At 34.6% G+C, this 21602-nt stretch overlaps 2 protein-coding genes across 2 annotated transcripts; one reads left to right on the top strand and one right to left on the bottom strand.

Annotated features, from left to right (window-relative positions):
* Positions 1–684: 684 nt before the first annotated feature.
* Positions 685–7934, bottom strand: LOC136218294 (preprotein translocase subunit SCY2, chloroplastic). The gene is made up of 14 exons (XM_066005090.1): positions 7799–7934; positions 5937–6431; positions 5671–5759; positions 4850–4929; positions 4637–4726; positions 4282–4373; positions 3990–4073; positions 3460–3601; positions 2996–3112; positions 2673–2802; positions 1826–1949; positions 1629–1735; positions 1028–1148; positions 685–896 (listed from the first exon to the last, which is right to left on the bottom strand). The coding sequence occupies exons 1-13, from the start codon at positions 7857–7859 to the stop codon at positions 1059–1061; spliced, it is 1701 nt and encodes a 566-aa protein (XP_065861162.1). The 5' UTR covers positions 7860–7934; the 3' UTR covers positions 685–896; positions 1028–1058.
* Positions 7935–8041: 107 nt separating this feature from the next.
* Positions 8042–14588, top strand: LOC136218293 (general transcription and DNA repair factor IIH helicase subunit XPD). The gene is made up of 12 exons (XM_066005089.1): positions 8042–8654; positions 9173–9453; positions 9794–9876; positions 9964–10367; positions 11109–11302; positions 11388–11568; positions 11732–11856; positions 12000–12089; positions 12951–13029; positions 13145–13221; positions 13532–13640; positions 14259–14588. Exons 1-12 carry the CDS (start codon positions 8121–8123, stop codon positions 14376–14378), a joined length of 2277 nt encoding a protein of 758 aa, XP_065861161.1. The 5' UTR covers positions 8042–8120; the 3' UTR covers positions 14379–14588.
* The last annotated feature ends 7014 nt before the right edge of the window (positions 14589–21602 follow it).

Genomic DNA, 21602 nt, shown 5'->3' on the forward strand with positions numbered 1-21602 from the left:
CGTTGGAAGAGGCAACTTGGGAGGATGCTCTTGTTATTCAAATTCAGTTTCCGGATGTTTGTCTTGAGGATAAGACAATTTTTGAAGGCGACAACAATGATACAGAACAAGTTAGTAGGCCTGCTATGGTCTATGTACAACAGGATCCTAAAGTGTGGATGGTGTACACTAGGAGGGCTAAGGTAATTCGGGAATGAGTAATTGATCCGGTATAGTTGATTATACCTAGGGGGGGAGAAAGTTAGTTATATTTGGGTACGATATGTGTTGACAAGATTTATTGAATGATGATCTCCAATTTCGGCTCTTAGCAAATTAGCAAATTAGCTTTGACAGAGGGAACTTTCCTTTGAAATACTTGGTTCATTCCTCTTCCATTCACTATTCTAGCTTCTTACCCAGTTTCTTTCTCCATTTTGCTGTGTTTGTTACTTAAAACCGTATCTAACCTTGTACGTATAATTTTGATATAGGATTGTGGTGCAGTAATCAAGATTATACAAACTTCTATTTTTGAGAGATTAGTCATGATCATTTTAGGTAAACAACCTCAACCTATTTAAACTGCAATCAGGAAGTATACGCTTTTGTTTGTAACTCAAATGAAACGCAGTATGCAACAATTTCAGCAACTCCACAACACATGCTATTCATGTATCCCCATCGATAATCAATATATTCATATATATCAAACTTCTCCATTGTTATATCACTAAACAACTTAAATTTTACATTAGATTTTAGTCCCTCGTTCAACGCTTTGCTACAACTATGTTGTGCTGTTTCACAATCATCTATGACACCTGAACCTCTACAGTAACACATAGCGCATAAACTGCGACTTCAGAATCTACTCTGCATCGGCAGCAGCAGCAGCACAGGCATGGTGCGTATCCCTAATTGCAACAACAATAGATTTTATGACAACTGTAACACTTTGAAGAAATCTACGCAAGATAAAACTTTTTAAATATAAGCTTCATATTGGAAGTACAGGGTAGGTATTCCATTTATTATTCGGTATCACCTGAGGATGAGCGGCTTCATCAGATCAAATGTTATACTCCATACCGTCTTAGAGCTTTGCTTAAACTTGGCATGACATTGTAAGCCTGATAAGACCTTCTCAGGTCAATAATTGAACCCACCTGGACAAGACAATGCTTTGTTTCAGAATAAAATAAGCAAATTAACACTGAAAGACAAAGCAGACTGTAGATAATTGTTCCATCACAAAACTGACATTAAATAACATTCAACCATAATTTTATACTCCTTCACATTTCTTCTTATCTTGCTCTCGTTATCCATAATCACTGAGCAAGAAACACCAATAAGCCCCAGAAGTCTCCAATTCAAAACAATATTTGATATAATACTTGGTTTCTGTATTACCAACAATGGCTTGGAAGATGACAACAAAAACAACAGAACGCCACAGTTCAAAATTTTTATCCTTAAATTTATCATGATGGAGAACATTAAGTACTTTCTTTATTCTTTTCTGGAATGATTTTACTTCAGCAAGAATCTTCCAAAAGATACAGTAATATAATAATAATGAATATTCTAGATACTGAAGAAACATAAATGCAGGAACAATACAAAGTATTCAAGCAAATACTCACAATAATCAAAACTGAAGTGAACCCAATAGCAAATCCTTTGTTGATATGGCGCAGGTAGTGATCAAGTATGGTCGATGTAGTTGCCAGAATACTCAACAATAAGCCGCCTGCAAAATTCCTCCCCCACACCGAAATGTAGCAGTAAGCTTAATGGTACTGATAACACTTAATATAAACAAGTCCGCATGCGAACTTACCCCAGAAACGGGTCGATGCCTGGATCTTTGTGAGGTACTGAATAGTAGCTTTCCCAGGTTTTATGTTTGGTATCCTGGCACCCATCTTGTTCAAGTAATCTGCAATCTCCTTCGGCAAGTTTGCCTGGACACAAGTTCCAATTATATAACATTTGCGGGGAAGAAAAAAATGGACTAATGTGCATAACTTGTAAATTAAAATCAGTGTGATTTTTCAGTCATTCTTCATCCAAATATTCACAGATAATAACAACAATTTAGTCACTGTTTCAGTTGTTAAGCTTCATAGGTTTTGTCTACATGCTCAAGCATTTAGCAGTGAACTTCCACACCTTGTACATGGAAGATTAGACAACAGTGCTTAGGAAATGGTGGATGAGAATAGTCTACCATACCATGTTCCAATGGAAGACTTCGGTTAAAAACTGAAGCCTATCCTATGACCGAGAGTTGCTCCACACACAGAAATCATAAGGGTTTAGGTTCAGATAACAGATAGGCATTACTTCACTGACATACCATTATTGTTGCAAACCCATAGGCTACATAACCAGGAAGAGAAGGATATCATCAATGCTTGTCTCAGGCCACCCATTACAATAGACACAATGTATTTTATGTTTCTGTCTTAATTGCTAAGAGAAACACTTTAGCTCCATTATCTTCTACAGTTACAGCATAGCATTTCCATACTTGGAGAGGGACATTGTGGAGCCATCATACCCTATCCAATGGGACACTACTCCATGTGTGCAATACATACCTTCTTTAAATATTGCAGTTAAGAGAGATGAGCCGAAAGTAAACAAATTGAATATCATATGTTATGCTAAAGTTCAGCACTTACTATATCGAATATATTGAATAGAAAGACAAAAAATCCATAGATTGAGTAGTACACCCATGGCTCCGCACCAATAGATGTTTCAGGGTTCAATATCTCTTTAATATGCTCCCAGAAAGGTGAACTAAGAATACTGCCATTAACATCATGTGTTAGAATTACAAAGTTAAAGAAACTCTTCATAATACAAGTACTGAATGTATACTATAGTCAGAGAACAAAAGAAACTTAATACAAACTCAAAGATGCAAAAGCACTGAAAACAAACTTAACCATCAATTGAAAAAGAATCTCTGCAAAGCAAAAAAATGATCTAGTGAAAGTACCCTGCAAGAATACTTGGGATCGCTAACAGATAGGTCGTAGTAAGAACTGGCTGCATTCCCGATGGGTTAATGTTGAAAGGGATATAGGGCTCCACTTCAGTAATTGGAGAATCATCCCTGGCCAAAACACAGTTGCAACAGAACGTGTCATTTGCATATATATACAAATACAACAACAACAACAAAAAAGCCTTAGTCCCAAAATGATTCGAGGTCGGCTAACATGAACCATATAAAACTGTGAAATCAAGTCTGCATATATATACAAATATTTAATAAAAAAAAAGCACAAGCAGAAGAAGGTCAAGTATACAATCAATTGCATAGTAGGAGTTTGTCTATTTATAGCCATTGGTAGGAGGCTGAAGCAAAAGCACATATCAAGTTATCCCCTAGTTTCCATAAAACTACAGCACATAATAACCATATTAAGAATTTGATTGGCAGAGTGATCATGGCATCACCTTGCAGCTGAAGCGAGTTTAAAACCATAGTACTGTAGCTTTATTTTCCTGCAACCCTCAGTCACAACAACTGCCCACATAGTAACTACAGTAAAAATACCCAACACTAAGAAAATATATGGCCACCAGTTAATACCACTTCCTGCAATACAAAGAAAAGCAAGTCATCAATATCGTTAACCACCATCCACATTGATACCTAGAAAAATAATAATTTTGGGGGAAAAAAAAATATTTATTAATCCGTCCACGCGCCCCAAAAATTACTGACATTAACATGGTCCACAAACTCTGATCATAACTCGAGGACTAGTCAGATTGAACTATTTCAATCGTCTACTTAAATGAAACTTTTCACCTTTTAATATACAACCAAGCATTGCTTAAGATTTTCTTTAGCCCCTTTTAGAAGATGAAATAGAAGTTACAGAAAGAAAAAGGGCGACCACTATCCCCACTATCCTTCAGAAATGGGCAATGAAACAGGATTTTGAATTTGAATATAACCCACATGTTCTATAGTGACATACCTGAGAGTTGACACAACATCTTGTATAATGTATCTGTGTAGCCCGTCAGAATTCCCACGCATATAATTAGAGATGAACCTTGACCTGAGGCATTCATGAAAGTCAGATAGCAAACCAGAACAGAAATTTGGAAAAAATGATTTTTTTAATATTGAAATAAGAAGAATTCACCACCAATTTATTAGCATATTTTCATTCCCCTTGTTTTGCATAGAAGCAAGCAAGAAGACAACCAAAATTAAATAGTACATCCAAAAATTAAGAAACAAAAGAATAAATCCCCAAATAGTACCAAATCCAGATTCTGATATTGTATCACAAATCCACGTCACTGTCATTGCACCACAGACCAATAAAGCAGCTGTCACAATCACATGCTTAACCCTGCAAAATCAGTACAAATTTAATATGCAAACAAACAGCTTCTAAGGATTACTTGGACAGACTTCTCAGTAGTTGTGTTGCAGATAGATCTTAAAATCAATTAAAAGGGATGGGGAATGCATTATGTTGAGCATGACACATGAATCCAGAGCAAAGCTAGATCCTTTCTCATAACAACAATTTGCATAAACATTGAATTTTAAAATTTTGTAGTTCTTTTGGGGAAATGGTGATCAGCATGACAAGTCTCCTTCGGATATTACCTGTGACTGGCTACATAAATTGAATATGGAAGTGAATAACAAGCGACCACTACAGCTTCTAATATTGCAAAGCCAAGAGAACTCCACCATCTGAAATGGATAGAAAAAAAAATTCAAAACCCTGAACATAGTTACCTGAGCGTTTGTAATACTCAATGCAAGATTTAGTAGTAAGGACTCGTCTCACTGCTTGAGATAAATTATTAGACACACATATAACTCTTAATCTTCTCATGACCATCTAAGCCTTCTTTCCGCAGCTTTACTAGGGATGGAACCACATGACAGAGCACCTGCGGTACAGTGTAAAAATTAGCAAACATATGACAAATAAAGCATGATATTGCAAAAACAATGAAATGTTGAACCCTGTATCCAAGCATTACTCAAACAAGAAAAAATGCCAAAAGAAAAAAAGGAAAGGAGAAAGAACATGAAATATAAACAATAAAATGGTGGGAGGACCAAATCTGTCTCTTGATTGAAAAGTTCACAGAGGTAGTCCTTCAAACATCACAGACATTACATTTCAGCTAGCTTTGCTCTCAAGCAGATATCATCCATACCCACAAATGCTGCTACATATAATTTATTAGGGATCACTCACCAATCAGTTACATTTCATCTACAGAAACCATTAATTTAGTTGCTCAATTTTTATTAGAAGTTTAACTATCGAGTAGTAAAATGAAGAACTGCACATGATAAAATACAACTTAAACATTGATAAAATTTCATTCTTTATTCATATTTTCTCAATAAACAAAGAGAATTAGTCACCTCAGTAACAAGCGACAATTTAATACCTCCAAAATTTTCATACAAACTCAGGACACCAACATTAACAACAGTAGGACAAAAGAAATAAACATAAATTCAGTAAAACCTAAAGTAAATGATTCATCCTGTTTCACTCCATAACCGTGATAATGTTGCAAATCACACTCAGATAGCAATGCATCATGGGAAAAACTAAAAATATAACTGCACAAATAACTAAAATACATGTCAACAAGCTTAAGAAAGAAATTAACCTGCATAAGTATTGATGCTAATATCTGAGGGCTGATTCCAAGCTGAAAAAATGATAGTTTAAGCTCTGATGTAAAATCACCCAGTTCATCTGTCAAAATCAGAATGAAAGAGTTAGATAAATAGAAGGTCCCGGCAAAAATAAAAGGTAACTGATACCCTGCATGCCAATTACGTATGATACATATATTTTTTGAAATCATGAAGGTGTTAGGTAACTGATACCCTGTATGCCAATTACGTCTGTGTTAAGTCAAGCAGAACTCACCAACAGATCCTGAGGTAAAGCTAAGGTAATCTAGAGGCATCAATCTTCTATCAAACCCAGGAAGAGGAATATAATATCCAACACGACTGATTACAATTAGGACTGCCGTGACAAATAACCTCCGGCGAATCTCGCTTTTAAAAAATGTTTCAGCAGCATTATTAATGACAGAACTTATGCGTACAAAATCCAGAAATCTGTTTCGGAACATCTTCCGTTGAGGCTGCAAAGTACTCTGGTTATAGGTACCACATAAATTGACTAGAGCTCTGGATGGTACTGTTTCATGTGTTGATGTTGGCTCCACATTCAAATAGTCACTCCGGAGCTGATCTGAAGAGTTTATGGAGAATTTCTTGTCTGTTCTTAATATAGAATTCCTTTTATGCAACAAGAAACTGCTTCTACTTGACTCTACAAGTTTCATCTTGATAGAAACACTGGTTTTCGCACATACAAGGTGGAAAAGTTGCGTATTATGCTCACTATGCTTACCTGTATAATATTTCTACGAGTCAGAGATGAGCCAAAGACAACATGTTCAGAAGGAAACTATATTTCCTCAACACGGGAAGAAAAATGTAAGTGAACAAACATTCATAAGAAAGATAAACCATGCATCATGCTTACATCACATTAATTGTAAAACAGTTTCAGGAAGATAGCTGACTCTAGATAAACAGACCATCAAGATTTTCAAGGGTTCACCATACTGGTAGTAGCTTAAATGGATTTTTTTTTTTTAAAGAAGAGAAATACTATTTCATTTGATGGTGTTATTGATGGTAAAGATTATGGAAGAACTAATCCTTTTACACAGTTAAAAGACTTCATTTAATTTTCTTTAACATTGATAACCACACACTCTCTCCCTTGAAATTTTAATAATAAACCTAAAAACACACACACATATATATATATTAAAATAAAAATCGAGAAGGAAGTCTTTGGATTTTTCCTCAAAATAACCTCCGCTCTTCGATTTTTTTTTTTTCTAGACCTAATGCTGTATCAAATTGGTGCTTAAAACACCAATTTCAATTGTAAAGAGCCTGGCAATCTAATTATCAGGTACAATACAAATGTGAGATTTGACATTTGTACTCAACCCGATGGTTAGATCACAGGTTCTTTACAATTGAAACCGGTGTTTTAAACACTGGTTCTATATGTAGACTGACACAGTTAAAAAATGACAATACAATGAATTTTTTTTTTTTTTAAACTGAGCATTATCTTTGGAAATATCCTATTCCCAAGTTTTTTGCTTATGCCTACTTCACCTGAAACCTATACCCATTTGTGGTTAGGAACTGCCGATTGTAGCCAATCATTCAGTGAACATACAATAAATTAAAATCACTTTAAGACATGAATTCAAATGAGAATTTGAATGAAGCGAACAGAAATGGGATCTCAAGCATGAGTTTCCTACGAACTTGAAAGCACATGCACTACTTTCACAACCAGCAACCTCGAATATGTCAGAAAAGAAAGAAGCCACCCGAATTTTAATGAGCCATTTTGACAAATAATTTAAATTTTTAGCCAAGAAACGCATTATTTATATCCCACCAGAACTTAGTATATGAACCAAGCCATCTTGTAACAATACTCAAAGCAGCATATTATACAATACTCCATAAACTCATTTTAGCAAAGAAAATCAGTATGAGCAGCAAGAGATATGCAGTCATATTTGGCCTATTGAGGACGCAGATAAGGATGACAACCCTAGTAACACCGCATAGAAGAACTTCAATCTAAATTTCATTATATTCTCGGACTCGCTGTTTTTTCACATACACTCATATCGTATACCTTAACTTTTGAGTCCCGGAAGCGAAAGACGGGAAACTTACCTCTAATCTTTGTTGGCTTCCTCCCTAAAAATTGGGGGGTGAAGCTTAGAGTTGCTTCCATTGGCGATGAGTGCGGCGCTAGTCCTCTGTTTTCGCTTCAAAATATCTCATCCCAAATTGTATAGCGCGCAAATTTCTGGTGCGTTCTTCTCTTATTTAAGCGGCTTAGTGATGACGTGTCAACTGTTATAAAACCTACACTCATGACTCTACCTTCTTTTGAAAATCACCTGCTGCGCAGTGGCCACTCCTCCACCTCCGCCCCTGCCTCCCCTTCCTATGTGTATTTGGACCTTTATCTATAAGCACTGAATTAGAAATCATGAAGTTTCAAATCGAGGATGTTACAGTCTACTTCCCGTATGATAACATCTACCCGGAGCAGTATTCCTACATGGTGGAGCTTAAGCGTGCCCTAGATGCCAAGGGCCATTGTCTTCTGGAGATGCCGACGGGCACTGGAAAGACCATCGCGCTTCTCTCCTTAATCACAAGCTACACCCTTTCTAAGCCCCATAGCTCTTTGAAGCTAATATACTGTACGCGAACGGTTCACGAGATGGAGAAAACACTCGCCGAGCTTAAACTGTTGCATAATTACCAAATCAAGCATTTGGGACCTGCTGCAAGGATTTTGGCTCTCGGATTGTCGTCCAGGAAGAATCTATGCGTGAATACGACAGTTTTGGCAGCGGAAAATCGGGATTCAGTAGATGCTGGATGTAGGAAGCTGACGGCGAGTTGGGTTAGGGCTATGGCCGCCGAGAATCCCAATGTGCCGACTTGTGACTTCTTTGAGAACTATGAAAGGGCAGCAACTGCAGCAGTGTTGCCACCTGGAGTTTACACGCTTCAGGTACTAAATTTAATCTCTTTATAATCTCATTTTTGAGCATTTATTTGCAGTTTTGTACTTTGAATTTGGGAAAGGGATTTTGGATGTCGGGATAATTTTACTGATTGTGCTGTGTTTCATTGAGTTTATTTAATGGCTATGTTTTCTTATAGTCTGCTTGAACAGAATGAAATGCGAGTTTAGAATTTATCTCAATTTTTTTTAAGCAAAAAGTTAAAAGAGTGTAAATGGTATCATGTTGTAATTTCTGTCCCTGATTATTATACAATAATTACATTATAATTTTGGACGTTAAGGACATCACTGATGGTAAGGTTGCAAAAGCAATCCTTCATACCATTATCAAACAACTACTGATCCTTGTCCAAATTTCCTTACATGCTTTGCTAGGGAATTTCTTATAAAATTTTCTTAATATTCCTGAATGTCAATTGAGTCCCATGTTTCCAGTTTGGTAGAAGTAGGACTAGATTTTTTTTTCTTTTTTTTCTGCATTTATGCTGTCTCCATGGCTGCAGGATCTGCGGGCATATGGGAAGGAGAAAGGGTGGTGTCCATACTTTTTGGCACGGCATATGGTGCAGTTTGCAAATGTAGTGGTTTATAGTTACCAGTACTTGCTTGATCCAAAGGTAGCTGCGATTATATCAAAGGAGATGCAAAAGGAATCTGTTGTTGTGTTTGATGAGGCACATAATATTGATAACGTGTGTATTGAAGCACTTAGTGTTAGTGTGAGGAGGCAAACGCTTGATGGTGCCTCTAGAAATCTCTCGAGGATTAATCAGGAGATTGAGAGGTATGATTAAATGTGAGAAAGTTATTGCATATTACAATTATGTTATGAGCAGGGACTCGAGCCCACAGTATGGTTCTGAGATCACTCTGGCAGATATGATAATATATTTTGTATTTTTGGTGTGCCATGAGAACTAAGTGTTTGTTTCTTGACACGCATTCAATAAATTGGTTGTTCCTAATGAGTGGCTTAAGCTATCTCTCCTTATATGCCATGACCTATCAAAAAGTTGGGATTTTACGGAATGCTTTTTTCTCCTTTAAAGGACGAAGTAATTAAATTTGTTACTTAGACTGCACTTCTGTCTATGTTTATTTAATTTGTTTGACATGGTAGGAAGGTTCAAGGCCACTGATGCTGGTAGGCTGCGTGCTGAATATAACCGTCTTGTTGACGGTTTAGCGCAACGTGGAAATCTGTCTGGTATATAAAAACTAATGCTCTTTGGTAATTTTCCCATATCCTCCTGATTTCTTATATCTTGCTTCCCCCTTCCCCTCTTTGATACAGTCTCAGATACCTGGCTTGCAAATCCTGCCTTGCCTGATGATATTCTGAAGGAGGCAGTTCCAGGCAATATTCGGCGAGCAGAGCATTTTTTGCATGTATTGCGTAGATTGGTTCAATACCTGAGAGGACGGCTGGAAACTGAGAATGTTGAGAAGGAAAGCCCTATTAGCTTCGTTTCTTCTTTAACCAGTCAGGCTGGAATTGACCAGAAAACACTCAAGTTTTGTTACGATCGGCTACACTCACTTATCTTGACACTGGAAATAACAGATACAGATGAATTCTTACATATCCAAACAATATGCGACTTTGCAACACTTCTAGGGACTTATTCTCGTGGTTTTTCCATTATAATTGAACCTTTTGATGAGAGAATGCCTCATATTCCTGATCCTGTATTGCAGGTGCTCATTCTTCTCTTCTTATATTATAGTTTTCTTTCATTCTTTTCATTGTTCTCTGTACAATTATGCTGACTTCTGTATCTAGAAAAATAAAAGGAAAAAGGGAATGATTTTCTTATGGAAATTGCATCTGTGGTGTGGACTGATAGAGAACTAGATAGTGAGTAGGGGGGTATAGTTAGTTATTCCTTAGGGGCTGTGAGCAGGAGGGCATAGGTTGAATGATAATTGAGAGGAGTGAGATATCATCCAGAATTGCACAGTTTGTTCTGCAGTAGTGTAGTAGGCTCTGCTCAGCTGGGTAGAGAAGGAATTCTAAATTCCTAAGGGGGTTTAGGTTTAGATTCAATCCACTTTATCCTAGTTCTTTCATTACTGTTTGTAAGTTGTTTTCTTTTTCCTATCTTTCCCTTCACTTGAGAAAGTCTTTCAATATGCTACAATATCGCTTCTATTTTTCTTTGTATTTTGTTGGTTTCTCGTCATTGATGATGGAGAACAAGGTAGGAAATAAAATAGATGTAATGATCAGGAACCCAGAATTATAATTTGTGTACATTATGTACATGATAGTTTTTGCTTTCTTGTATTCTCGTAGCTTATCATATGTGCATTATGAATCATTCTGCTCCTCTTTGTCTAGTTCTACTAAATTTGCAACCATATAGTTCATATTTACACTTTTCCTCTGCTTATGGAAATGTTTTTTTTTACAAATATAATTTTCTTGGTTCTGTGCAGCTTAGCTGTCATGATGCTTCACTTGCCATAAAGCCAGTATTCGATCGGTTCCAGTCAGTTGTGATTACTTCTGGAACGCTGAGCCCTATTGATCTCTACCCTCGTCTTCTTAACTTCCATCCTGTTGTCAGTCGAAGCTTCACTATATCCTTGACAAGAGACTGCATATGCCCAATGGTTCTCACTCGTGGAAGGTACAGGGTTGAATTGTTTTTATGTTATCATCGTTTGTGAGGTTTTAATTTGTAATCAAATAGTTGCATGTGTTGTGTTCAACAGTGACCAACTTCCAGTAAGCACCAAATTTGATATGAGAAGTGATCCAGGTGTTGCAAGGAACTACGGGAAACTATTGGTGGAGATGGTCTCTGTCGTTCCAGATGGAATTGTATGTTTTTTTGTCAGTTACTCATACATGGATGGAATTATCAACAGCTGGAATGAAACCGGAATTCTCAAGGTAAAAAAAGAATGGTTACTCCCCTTGGTTAACAGAGATCACAACAATCATCTCATTCCCACCCCCTTTTTTTCTCTCTATTTTAAGATTATGATGCATTTTTGTTGATAGGATTGTTATCTTGCTCTCCTATACTGCTCTCTTCATATTCTTGTTGTTGTAGGAAATAATGCAACATAAGCTTGTCTTTATTGAGACCCAAGATGTGGTAGAAACCACATTAGCTCTTGACAACTATCGCAGGGCTTGTGACTGTGGGAGAGGTGCAGTCTTTTTCTCTGTTGCTAGGTATGAGCATATATTAGTGCTTGCTTTGTTATATAATAACTTTTCATACACAATAGGATGTCATCACAAGGGAGAAGAGAACGAGGATCCTACTAATTCAGTTATGAGCCTTGGTTTGATGACAAAGTGTATGTAAATTGCAGGGGGAAAGTAGCCGAAGGAATAGATTTTGATCGGCACTATGGAAGATTAGTAATCATGTTTGGTATCCCTTTTCAGTATACCTTAAGCAAGTAAGCATTTTCATATTTCTTCAACAATTTTTTTGCTTCAGCAACAATTACTCTTTCGATGTTCCCCAATTATTTCTCCTTTTTATGTATTCCCTTTGTCCCAATTTATTTGATCACTTTCAACTTTTACGTGGTTTAAAAAATATAATTAGATTAGTTAAAGGACAATTCTTAGCTCAGAATTTTCCTTGACTACCCTTAGTTTATTAATATGAGCATATGAGAATTTCAATAATATTAATGTTAAATTTATAGGATTTGCAGGAAATTGCCTAGATTACATACTCCTTGAGGGATGGTAGTATTTGTAGCTCCAAGTTAATTAAATATGTCCGTTGATTACTATGCTAATAAATAAGTTATATTAAAAGTACAAATCAAATAATTTTTTATAAAAGGAAAATCGTATGTTGTATGTTATTTGGGACACCCCGAATCATTTCGGGACTAAGGCTTTGTTGTTGTTGTTGTTGTTGTATGTTATTTGGGACAGACCAAATTGGTAAGATGATCTATCAATATGGGATGGAGGGAGTATAATGTTATATGATCTTCCAAATTTGTGTCTGCTTTAATAGCATACTACTTTATACCTGCTCCAAGAGAAAGTGATGTGTTTTTTAATAGTTTAAATTTATGGAGATGGACAAACAAAATGGTCCTGAGGGTAATAATTTTCAATTTTTAGTGAAAGCTTCTCTATTGAGTTATAGTTCTTCAGCATTTTTGAAGCTTTATGATCGTCATTGGTATGTATTGTGTTGCCGTCATTGGTATGTATTGTATTGCACCTTTGTAGTCATTATTCCTCCAGCTAGCATTGTTTATTCTTGAACATATTCAGACAAGAGTCTTATGCAGAATATTAATTGCACGGTTGGAGTATCTACGGGACACATTTCAAATTAAGGAAGGAGATTTCTTGACGTTTGATGCCTTGGTATGATTCTACTTCAATTTTCAGTGATATTTTAAATTTGTGTTCAAGCACGTGATTTCAGTTTTTGTGTGTGCATTATATACTCATCCTAACTAGTGGAACTTTACTGAAACAGAGGCAAGCTGCTCAATGTGTGGGTCGAGTAATCAGGTCAAAGGCAGATTATGGGATGATGATATTTGCTGATAAAAGGTATGTGTTCACTTGCATCAACACTTCGGTATTCTCACATTCATGGTCTGTTACACATACAAAGATTATCTGAGTTGAGCATCTATTATAGTCAGAGAGTGAGAAGAGAGCTTTTAGCCATTGTCAACATTAGCATATAAGTTGGAAGGAAACAATTAAGCTTACTGGGTTTTATACTCCGATATTTGTTAATGGTTGGACCAGGTTAAATAATTTCACACAATGATAGATTTTTTAATCTTAGCACTTGTAGTTTTATTGTGATTATATCCAAATTCTCATAATCTCTTGATCAATTGAGTTTTTGCAGATATAGCCGTCATGATAAGCGATCAAAATTGCCTGGTTGGATACTGTCACATTTGCGTGATGCACACCTTAATTTGAGCACTGATATGGCTTTGCATATAGCACGTGAGGTTTGTCTTCAGCCTTAGCAACCAGATATGCGTTTTTTCTAATTGCTAGAAATTGCAACAATTTATGGACAATGGAAGTTATATGCCTTTAAAATGAGATGATCTGGTTTAGTTTTAGCTTTTGTTTGGGAGTTGGGAGGTTAATGGAGGCGAGAGTTAGAGGAGGTAATGGAAGGGAAAGGGAGGTGATGGAAATTAAGGTTAAAATTTAACCTTGGGAGTTGATGGAATGTAACTGAGAGTTAAAAAACTAAAAAGTTTACATTACTCCTATTAACCTCCCATTTTGGAGGGTAAAGATATAGAGTTAACATTAACTAACTCCCATTAACCTTCATTTATTCCAAACAAGAAGCTCTCAAACAAGGTTAATAAATTTTTCATTCCATTATTAACATTAACCTCTCCTCCCATACAAGGGATTTTCCTTTTTCGAGGTTTAACACAAAACCCTAAAAATGACCTCTTAGGCCGATTATGTATGCAAATGTTGAAGCAAATTGATGTTTCTTTAGAATGTATTTGTTTATTTATATTTAGTCGGGTCATTTATTTATTTATATATTTAGTTTATCGTCTTATTTCTTCTGAGTACATCATTTGGTTGGTGAAGTGCAGTTCCTCCGAAAGATGGCTCAGCCGTATGATAAAACTGGTGCTAGTGGTAGGAAAACCTTGTTGTCACAGGAAGACTTGGAAAAAATGGCCGAAAGTGGAGTGCAGGATATGCTCTTTTAATTCTAACAAAACTTCTGTTTTAGATTGGTCTTGCAATTTTGATAGAGGTACAAAACACCAGAGAGTTCTGAACCAATTTTAATTCTTACAACCTTTACCAGTGTTGTTCAAATTGTTTATGTAAATTATTTTTCCTGTTTATTTAAGCACATAGGATCATTTTTCGGCATTGAAACGATCTGCTGAATGGCTAAAATGTAGTTTTTAAAATTGTTTTCCATTGTGAAATTATTTTACTGTTTACAATAATTCTATGTATCAATTGTTTTCTCCTTCCCATCCACAAGTCAGTCACATTATTGTTAGAACCAAAATGACAATACTTGGAAATTAGATTTTTTTGGATGCATGTGCAACAAGTTCTTAGGTTTAAGTAGTTAACCCTACTGAAGTAGGGTCCTTGAAATAACCGAATTAAGTTAAAATAAAAACATATTATAAAATGCAATAATCATTCCAACATTTAACTTTTTTTTCTGTTTGTATTTGTTGTTGCTGCTGTTTACTATATTTAACTTTTCTCCGTTTGGTTTATCTGATGTTGCTGTTTGCTATTATGATTTGTATGGAAAAAGTTGCTTTTTAAAAAAGGAATCAAAAGTGGGATTCTTTGTTTTTTTATTTTTTTTATTATTTTTTGTTTTTTTTGTAAAAAGCTACTTCAACTTAAATATGAAATGTCTAATCAAACATTTAAAACTATCTATTTTAAATTGAAAAACACAAAACAAATAAATAACTGAACGACTTTAAGAGCATTCCAATGGAGTATAATGAACATTTATAATCACTCAGTAGATATTGAATAGTTTATTAACATGTTGACTATTTTTATGATATATTTTTATTTTTTAAAATAATATAATAGGATTTAATTAATTGGTGAATCTCTTATAATCAAGTGATTATATTTTTTTTTGGTAAGAAGGGAAGAAAAAAAACAAACAAACATCAAGTGATTATATAATTTAACCATTGGAGTTGATAGTTTAATAAAATGGAATTTATTAAAAATTTTTTACAATAATGATATGTTATGATATTGAGTGGCTGCAGATATAAACCATGGAAGATGTTCTAACTTTAACATTTGAAAAAAAAAAAAAGAATAATGTCATAATGTCATTATTACTACTTCATCCATTCCAAAATATACGTCATTCTAGGTTGTTTCATACAAATTAAGAAATACAATTAATATAGAGTGAAATTAATGAATTTACATTGGTTAACTACAAAAAAAAAAAAAAATTCCCCCTCATGTAATGGTTGGTGAATGTTTTGTAATTTTAAAAAACACACGAACAAAATAAAAAATTTAATACTTGGACCGGAAAACTAAACTAAAAGTTCTTGGAAAACTAGAATGACTTATATTTTAAAAAAAAAAAAACTCTGGCTAGAATAACTTATAAAAAGGAATGAATGAAGTATAATTTAAGAAAGTAGGGTTATATAGAAGTAAAGATATGAGCAATATAACTTGCATTTACCGGGCTGGGTGAAACAAAATATTGGCATATCTATAGACCAAATTGAAATAGAGAAAATGTTTGCACATATGGATAACTAAATGGAAATTATGAGCACGCCCCTTCCTATGTCTAACACAACAACCACAACATTATAAGAGCAACTTGAATATCTAAAATTTACCTCTTTCTAAAATATAATATTTTATTTCATTTCCCCTCTTATCACATTATTTTTGACAATTTTTATTAAAAATCTCCAATTTCATGTAATAAAAGAAATAATAAAAAAAAATTACATGTAAACTAATATGGGACATTTTCTCAAAAGACATAACTAACTAGGGGTGTTCATGGATCAATCCAATAGTTATTGGATAAAAAAACCTAATCAATCCAATTAAGGAATGAATTCATGGATTGGTTGTAAATAACCAATCCAATCCATAAAAACTCTATAAAATTGGATTGGTTTTGGTTTGGATTGATTATTAACCAACAATCCATAAATTAATTTCACCAAACCTATTACATATTATTTCAATTAGGTTAAGTAATTTAATTTATTTTTTTTCAATCAATATCAAATCTGATTTTTTAATGTCTTCAATTTTCGTTTTATTATATTTAATTTTTCGTATTTTTTTCTTCCAAATGTTGTAAATTTTGCTCCTCGAATGTTTACTTTTTTTTCTTCTTATAAATTAAAGTATTCTTGTAAAGTAATTCAAATTAAATATCAATAATTGTGTTTAAATATCAAATTAGATATTTAATTAATCATATGTTTCTGTTAAAAAAAGATATTTAATTAATCTATTAATTACCATAAAATAATATCCTGTTAATTAAATACGAAAAACATCAAATATTTCAATAGCTAAATATTTAATCATTCACTAATTAAATATCGGGTAAATTACACTCATGTCCACTGAACTTTACTCATTTTCACGATATAACCATTTAACTTTAAAGTTGTTTAGAATGATATTTACTATGAAACCACACTTTTTATTTTCCAAATCGTCATTTAAGTAGCTTTCTCTCTCCTAACCAAACAACATTTAAGTAGTCTCATAAAGAAATTTTTGAAGAATGAAAGTTTAATGGTCATAATGTAAAAAAAATATAAAGTTGAGTGACTTTTATGTTATGTTTTAAAGTTTAGGAGCCACATTGTGAAAATGAGCAAAGTTAAGTGGCCTAGGGGTGTGCATCGGTGCGGTTTAAACCGCATACCGAGCCGAACCGATTGAATTCGGTTTTTCGGTATCGGTTTTAATTTTAAATCTATTTCGGTATTCGGTTCGGTTCGTTTCGATTTGGTTTGACAAAAAGTGTAAAAAAAACCGAACCGCACCGAATTACACATATTTTACATTCTTTTATATATATACATGCATATATTTAATTTTACAAGTAACTAAATAAAATCAAGTAACCATAGGTGTAATTTCGGTATTTTCGGTTCGGTTTTATACCGATACACACCCCTAAAGTGGCCATAGGTGTAATTTACCCATTAAACATCAAGTAACTAAATAAATACAAAATAAAAAATTATTTTGAATTCCATGACTTTACATAGTATTGTTTTGGTCCTTTTAGTTTGGGCTTACCTTGATCCGTAATTGTTAGGAAAAAAAGTTTTGGATGCATTTTAAAAATGTTGGGCTTTTTTAGTTTGGATTGGTTAATTAACCAGTTAAATTATTTTATCCATGTGAAATTTTTCTATTGGTTTGGTTACAACCAATCCAATATAATAAATAAACCAATAAACTAGATATTTGGGTATTGGATTGGGTTGGATTGGGTTGGATCCTTGGATTGGTTAGAATTTTGAACACCCCTAGGCATAACCATTGAATACGCGTCCTAGTAGCAAGAAATCGAGGTCTCGTTGATGCAAACAATAATTTATTAGAACCCATACTCATCACTTTGGCATTGGATTCGCAGATTGAGTCATGCCTAGAATCTCTCAACCATGATCAGGCGCAACTTCATGGACGAAATCACAAAAAAACTCATATATAATACAACTTCTATCCAAGAATCTATGAACGTTCTCAGAGCTGAACATGCCATGCAAATGGAGGTTGTGCGAGGAGAGTTAAGGGAGGCGAGATTGGCTAATAAGTATGGAGACAAGCATGATTTCATAGCATGCTCTACCGCACATCATGTCGTCCGCACTTGCCCCAGAAAGAGAGATTGGTCAGAAGAATCTTAGCATGGTGTGACCATAGGCGATCTAAAGAAAAGGTATCTAGCCCTAGACACCGAAGGAATCCTTATTCAGGAACACCTCCTAAGTAGCATCACCGTCTCGATGAATCTAGATCTCCTAAAAGGAGAAAAGATATTTGTCATAATTCTACCGAATCTCTTATTGGGCATTACGAAGAAAGTTATCACAAACCTTCTTGACCAAGATCTAATGATCGAAATCCCATATCTAATCCAAAATTGGGAGAATGTGAGCCAACATCCCTTAAACAAGAAATACACAACCTCATCCGGAAGGAGCTTCAAAATGCAATAGTAGACGTAAGGATCGAGCCACACATGCTAGAGATAACAGATGTATATACACCTCTTTGCACAGAAATCATGAAGAAACCACTGCACCGGGGATTCAAATATCACACACTAAAGGATTACAACAGTATGACTGATCCTATAACTCATGTTAAAAATTTCCACAGAGTTTTGGAAACAACCGCGGTAGTAGACGCTCTCATGTGTAGACTCTTTCCTACCACACTGGAGGAATTTGCTGACTATTGGTATGATCAACTTCTTCCATGATCCATTCAGACGTTTAACCTGATAGCGAATGAGTTCACAGATCATTTCATCATATCCAATACGGAAAGTAAAACCATGCAAGACTTGAACTATTTAGTGCAGGAGCCACATAAAACTCTTCAGGAATGGGTGGAGAGGTTTCAAAGGACATCCATTTAGATTCGCTGGCTGAATGTAGATAGTGCTGTTGAGGCTATGTCCTGAAATTCCCGAAGTAAATACCTATCAAAAGAGCTCACCACTAGACGGTCCAAAACATTCCCTGACCTAATGCGACAGGCCAAAGACTTAGTTAAATGAGATGGACACTACTTGAATCCTCTGCTCAAAGATAGGTTGGGTCAAGTGAATAGTTCAAAAGAATCCATAAATGACAAGGGAAAGGATCGATGAAGATCAAGTGAGCATGTGGATTAAAACTTCGCTCCTCTGAATGCTCCCAGAAAAGAATTTCTCTATTAGGTAGAAAGGAATAGACAACACATCCAGTACTCACCGAAGTTAAAATCCTCTAGGCATCATCACAACGACATGTATTGCGAGTTTCACAAAAATGAAAGCCAAGATACCGAATATTGTAGACAATTGGCTATAGAGCTTAATAAAATGTTAAAATCACACATGCACATAATCAAATTTATTTTATAGGCCAAGTTAAAATCCTTTAAACGTCATCACATTCCTTTTTATTTCTAAAATCCACAAAAACAAGAAGCCTTTTTTTAAAAGAAAAAAAGCCAACATCAGAATACCTAAACGCAACAAAATATCACACATGCACATAATTAGATTTATCAAAACTAATTAAAAGAGTCCAAAGTCCTTCACAACTAAAATCTTTGTGTTAGCCTAAATCTTTATATTAATGGGGTATTTATATTGTTTTGCCTTCCTTAATTAGAGTCCTAATCGAATCAGGAGTTAGTATTCTAATTCGATAAGTAATTCCTAATTACTTAATTATATATATATATATATATATATATATATATATATATATATTATAATTTATCCAATAAATAAGATATGTTAATAGAATTAACATTTTTAATATAATTAACTCATTGATTCCAATTAAAATACTATATGCATATTTAATATTAGTAATAGTTAATTACAATCTATATCATAATTAATATATCTAATCAATTAAGAAAAAACACTACAAGTTTTGGCTCCCTTTATTCCATAGTCTAGATGGAAATAATTTTCAGTTTACCGTCCAATCACCCGTCCTTATTTTTTATGTGTATACCTCATTAGGTTATTACTACAACTAGTAATATACATTTATTGTAATTATTTATTTAATTAGAATTAGATAAAATAAAAAATTAACTTTATTAATTAATTGTTCCATATTAATCCAATAAATATATAACAGAGTAAATAATGACGACTTGAAACATAAATGTCCTAATTTCTACTCTAGAGCAGTAAGAAGTCAAGTTGATTATGATCTTTTTACCTTTTAATGTATAATTACATTATAATTCGATCCTTCATAAGCTATATCCACCCCATGATTGTGGAATATGTCAAATCACATATATTGTGATATTTGTTTTCTTCTCCGGGTTGGGTTGCAAAACGGATAAATTTATGAAATTTCAATTTTAACCTTTAATCTATCACTTTGCAAGGATTTAGCGCAAGCCTCCCACAAGCGGCCAGTGATATATCTCTCTACTCGAGAGTGATGAATGCTTAATCTATCATTCAACTACCTTACAACTACTTCATGTAATACCCAATGATTGCCATGATATAACAGTTTCTCAAGTACATCAATGACCAAAGTCAAAGTGTTACAATTTATAGTTCAACGTTACAAAATGCTTATTTAAGTTTGAGAATTATTTACAACTACTACCACAATTAATATCTACTAGTGGCATTCAAGATTTATCCATCTAGAATCTCATGTTGGATCTCCAATGCATATGAACATTTCATACACATTCATGTAACTTTCTAGATATCTTCACATCTATATAGGGATGTAAACGGGGCGGGGCGGGGCGGGGATTCGGTTTCCCATCCCCGTCCCCGCCTAAACGGGGATTCCCCATCCCCGTCCCCATCAACTAAATGGGGACAAAAACTATCCCCGTCCCCGCCCCACGGGAATCCCCGCGGGTACGGGGAATCCCCGTTTACCCATTTCGTACAAAATTATCAATTATAAAAAAAATTAACTAAAAGACATAAAATAATTAATAAACACTAAACCATTAAATGTTTATAGAAAACATTAAATCATTACAAATATATAAAAGTTACAGAGAAGGGTGGAGATAAAACCTTAGAAAAGGAAGCAGAGAAGGGTAAAGAGCTGCTAAAGGTATTTGTTTAGAAATTCTAATATTTAAAAAATTTAATATTTGTTACTTACTTAGTGAAAGATTAACAATAAATAGAATGAGTTGATTTTAATGGGTTATAGTTCGATTCTCCATACTTACATTTTAAGTAAATGTTTTAGCATTTTATTTATAAACGGGGATTAAACGGGGATTCCCCGACGGGGCTTTACGGGGAAGGGTATGGGGATCCCCGCGGGGCGGGGATACCATTTTCCGGCCCCGCCCCGTACCCGCCTACGGGGACCATATTGGTCCCCGTCCCCGTCCCTACTAAAAAACGGGGCGGGGAATCCCCGCCCCGTCGGGGCGGGGCCCCGACGGGTACGGGTATTCCCCGCCCCAGTTGCATCCCTACATCTATAGCTTGTGAGGTCAACTACATATTCATGAATAGGAAACATTGTTATATGAAAGTCCCAACAACATTATACTTCTCCTATTACAAAATGCATTAACTTGAGTTTGTTTAAGATTATTATCATTTATGTTTTGATACAAAGTTTCGTCTCACTTCACCTTGTATGAACACTATATATCTTATGGAGTGATAAAGGATAACTGCCTTTAAT

The sequence above is a fragment of the Euphorbia lathyris genome, chromosome 2 (assembly GCF_963576675.1).
Source record: "Euphorbia lathyris chromosome 2, ddEupLath1.1, whole genome shotgun sequence".
Classification (NCBI taxonomy): Eukaryota; Viridiplantae; Streptophyta; class Magnoliopsida; order Malpighiales; family Euphorbiaceae; genus Euphorbia; species Euphorbia lathyris.

Bases quoted from the DNA above. Each gene is read 5' to 3' on its own strand.
- LOC136218294 (XM_066005090.1), bottom strand. From the start codon at position 7,859: ATGGAAGCAACTCTAAGCTTCACCCCCCAATTTTTAGGGAGGAAGCCA. The intron at 5,760-5,936 runs GTGAGTTCTGCT...TGATTTTGACAG, and splicing joins CTTTACCTCAGGATCTGTTG to ATGAACTGGGTGATTTTACA. The intron at 3,602-3,989 runs GTATGTCACTAT...TTTGTATTGCAG, and splicing joins GATGTTGTGTCAACTCTCAG to GAAGTGGTATTAACTGGTGG.
- LOC136218293 (XM_066005089.1), top strand. From the start codon at position 8,121: ATGAAGTTTCAAATCGAGGATGTTACAGTCTACTTCCCGTATGATAAC. The intron at 11,857-11,999 runs GTATGAGCATAT...TGTAAATTGCAG, and splicing joins GTCTTTTTCTCTGTTGCTAG to GGGGAAAGTAGCCGAAGGAA. The intron at 13,030-13,144 runs GTATGATTCTAC...TTACTGAAACAG, and splicing joins TCTTGACGTTTGATGCCTTG to AGGCAAGCTGCTCAATGTGT.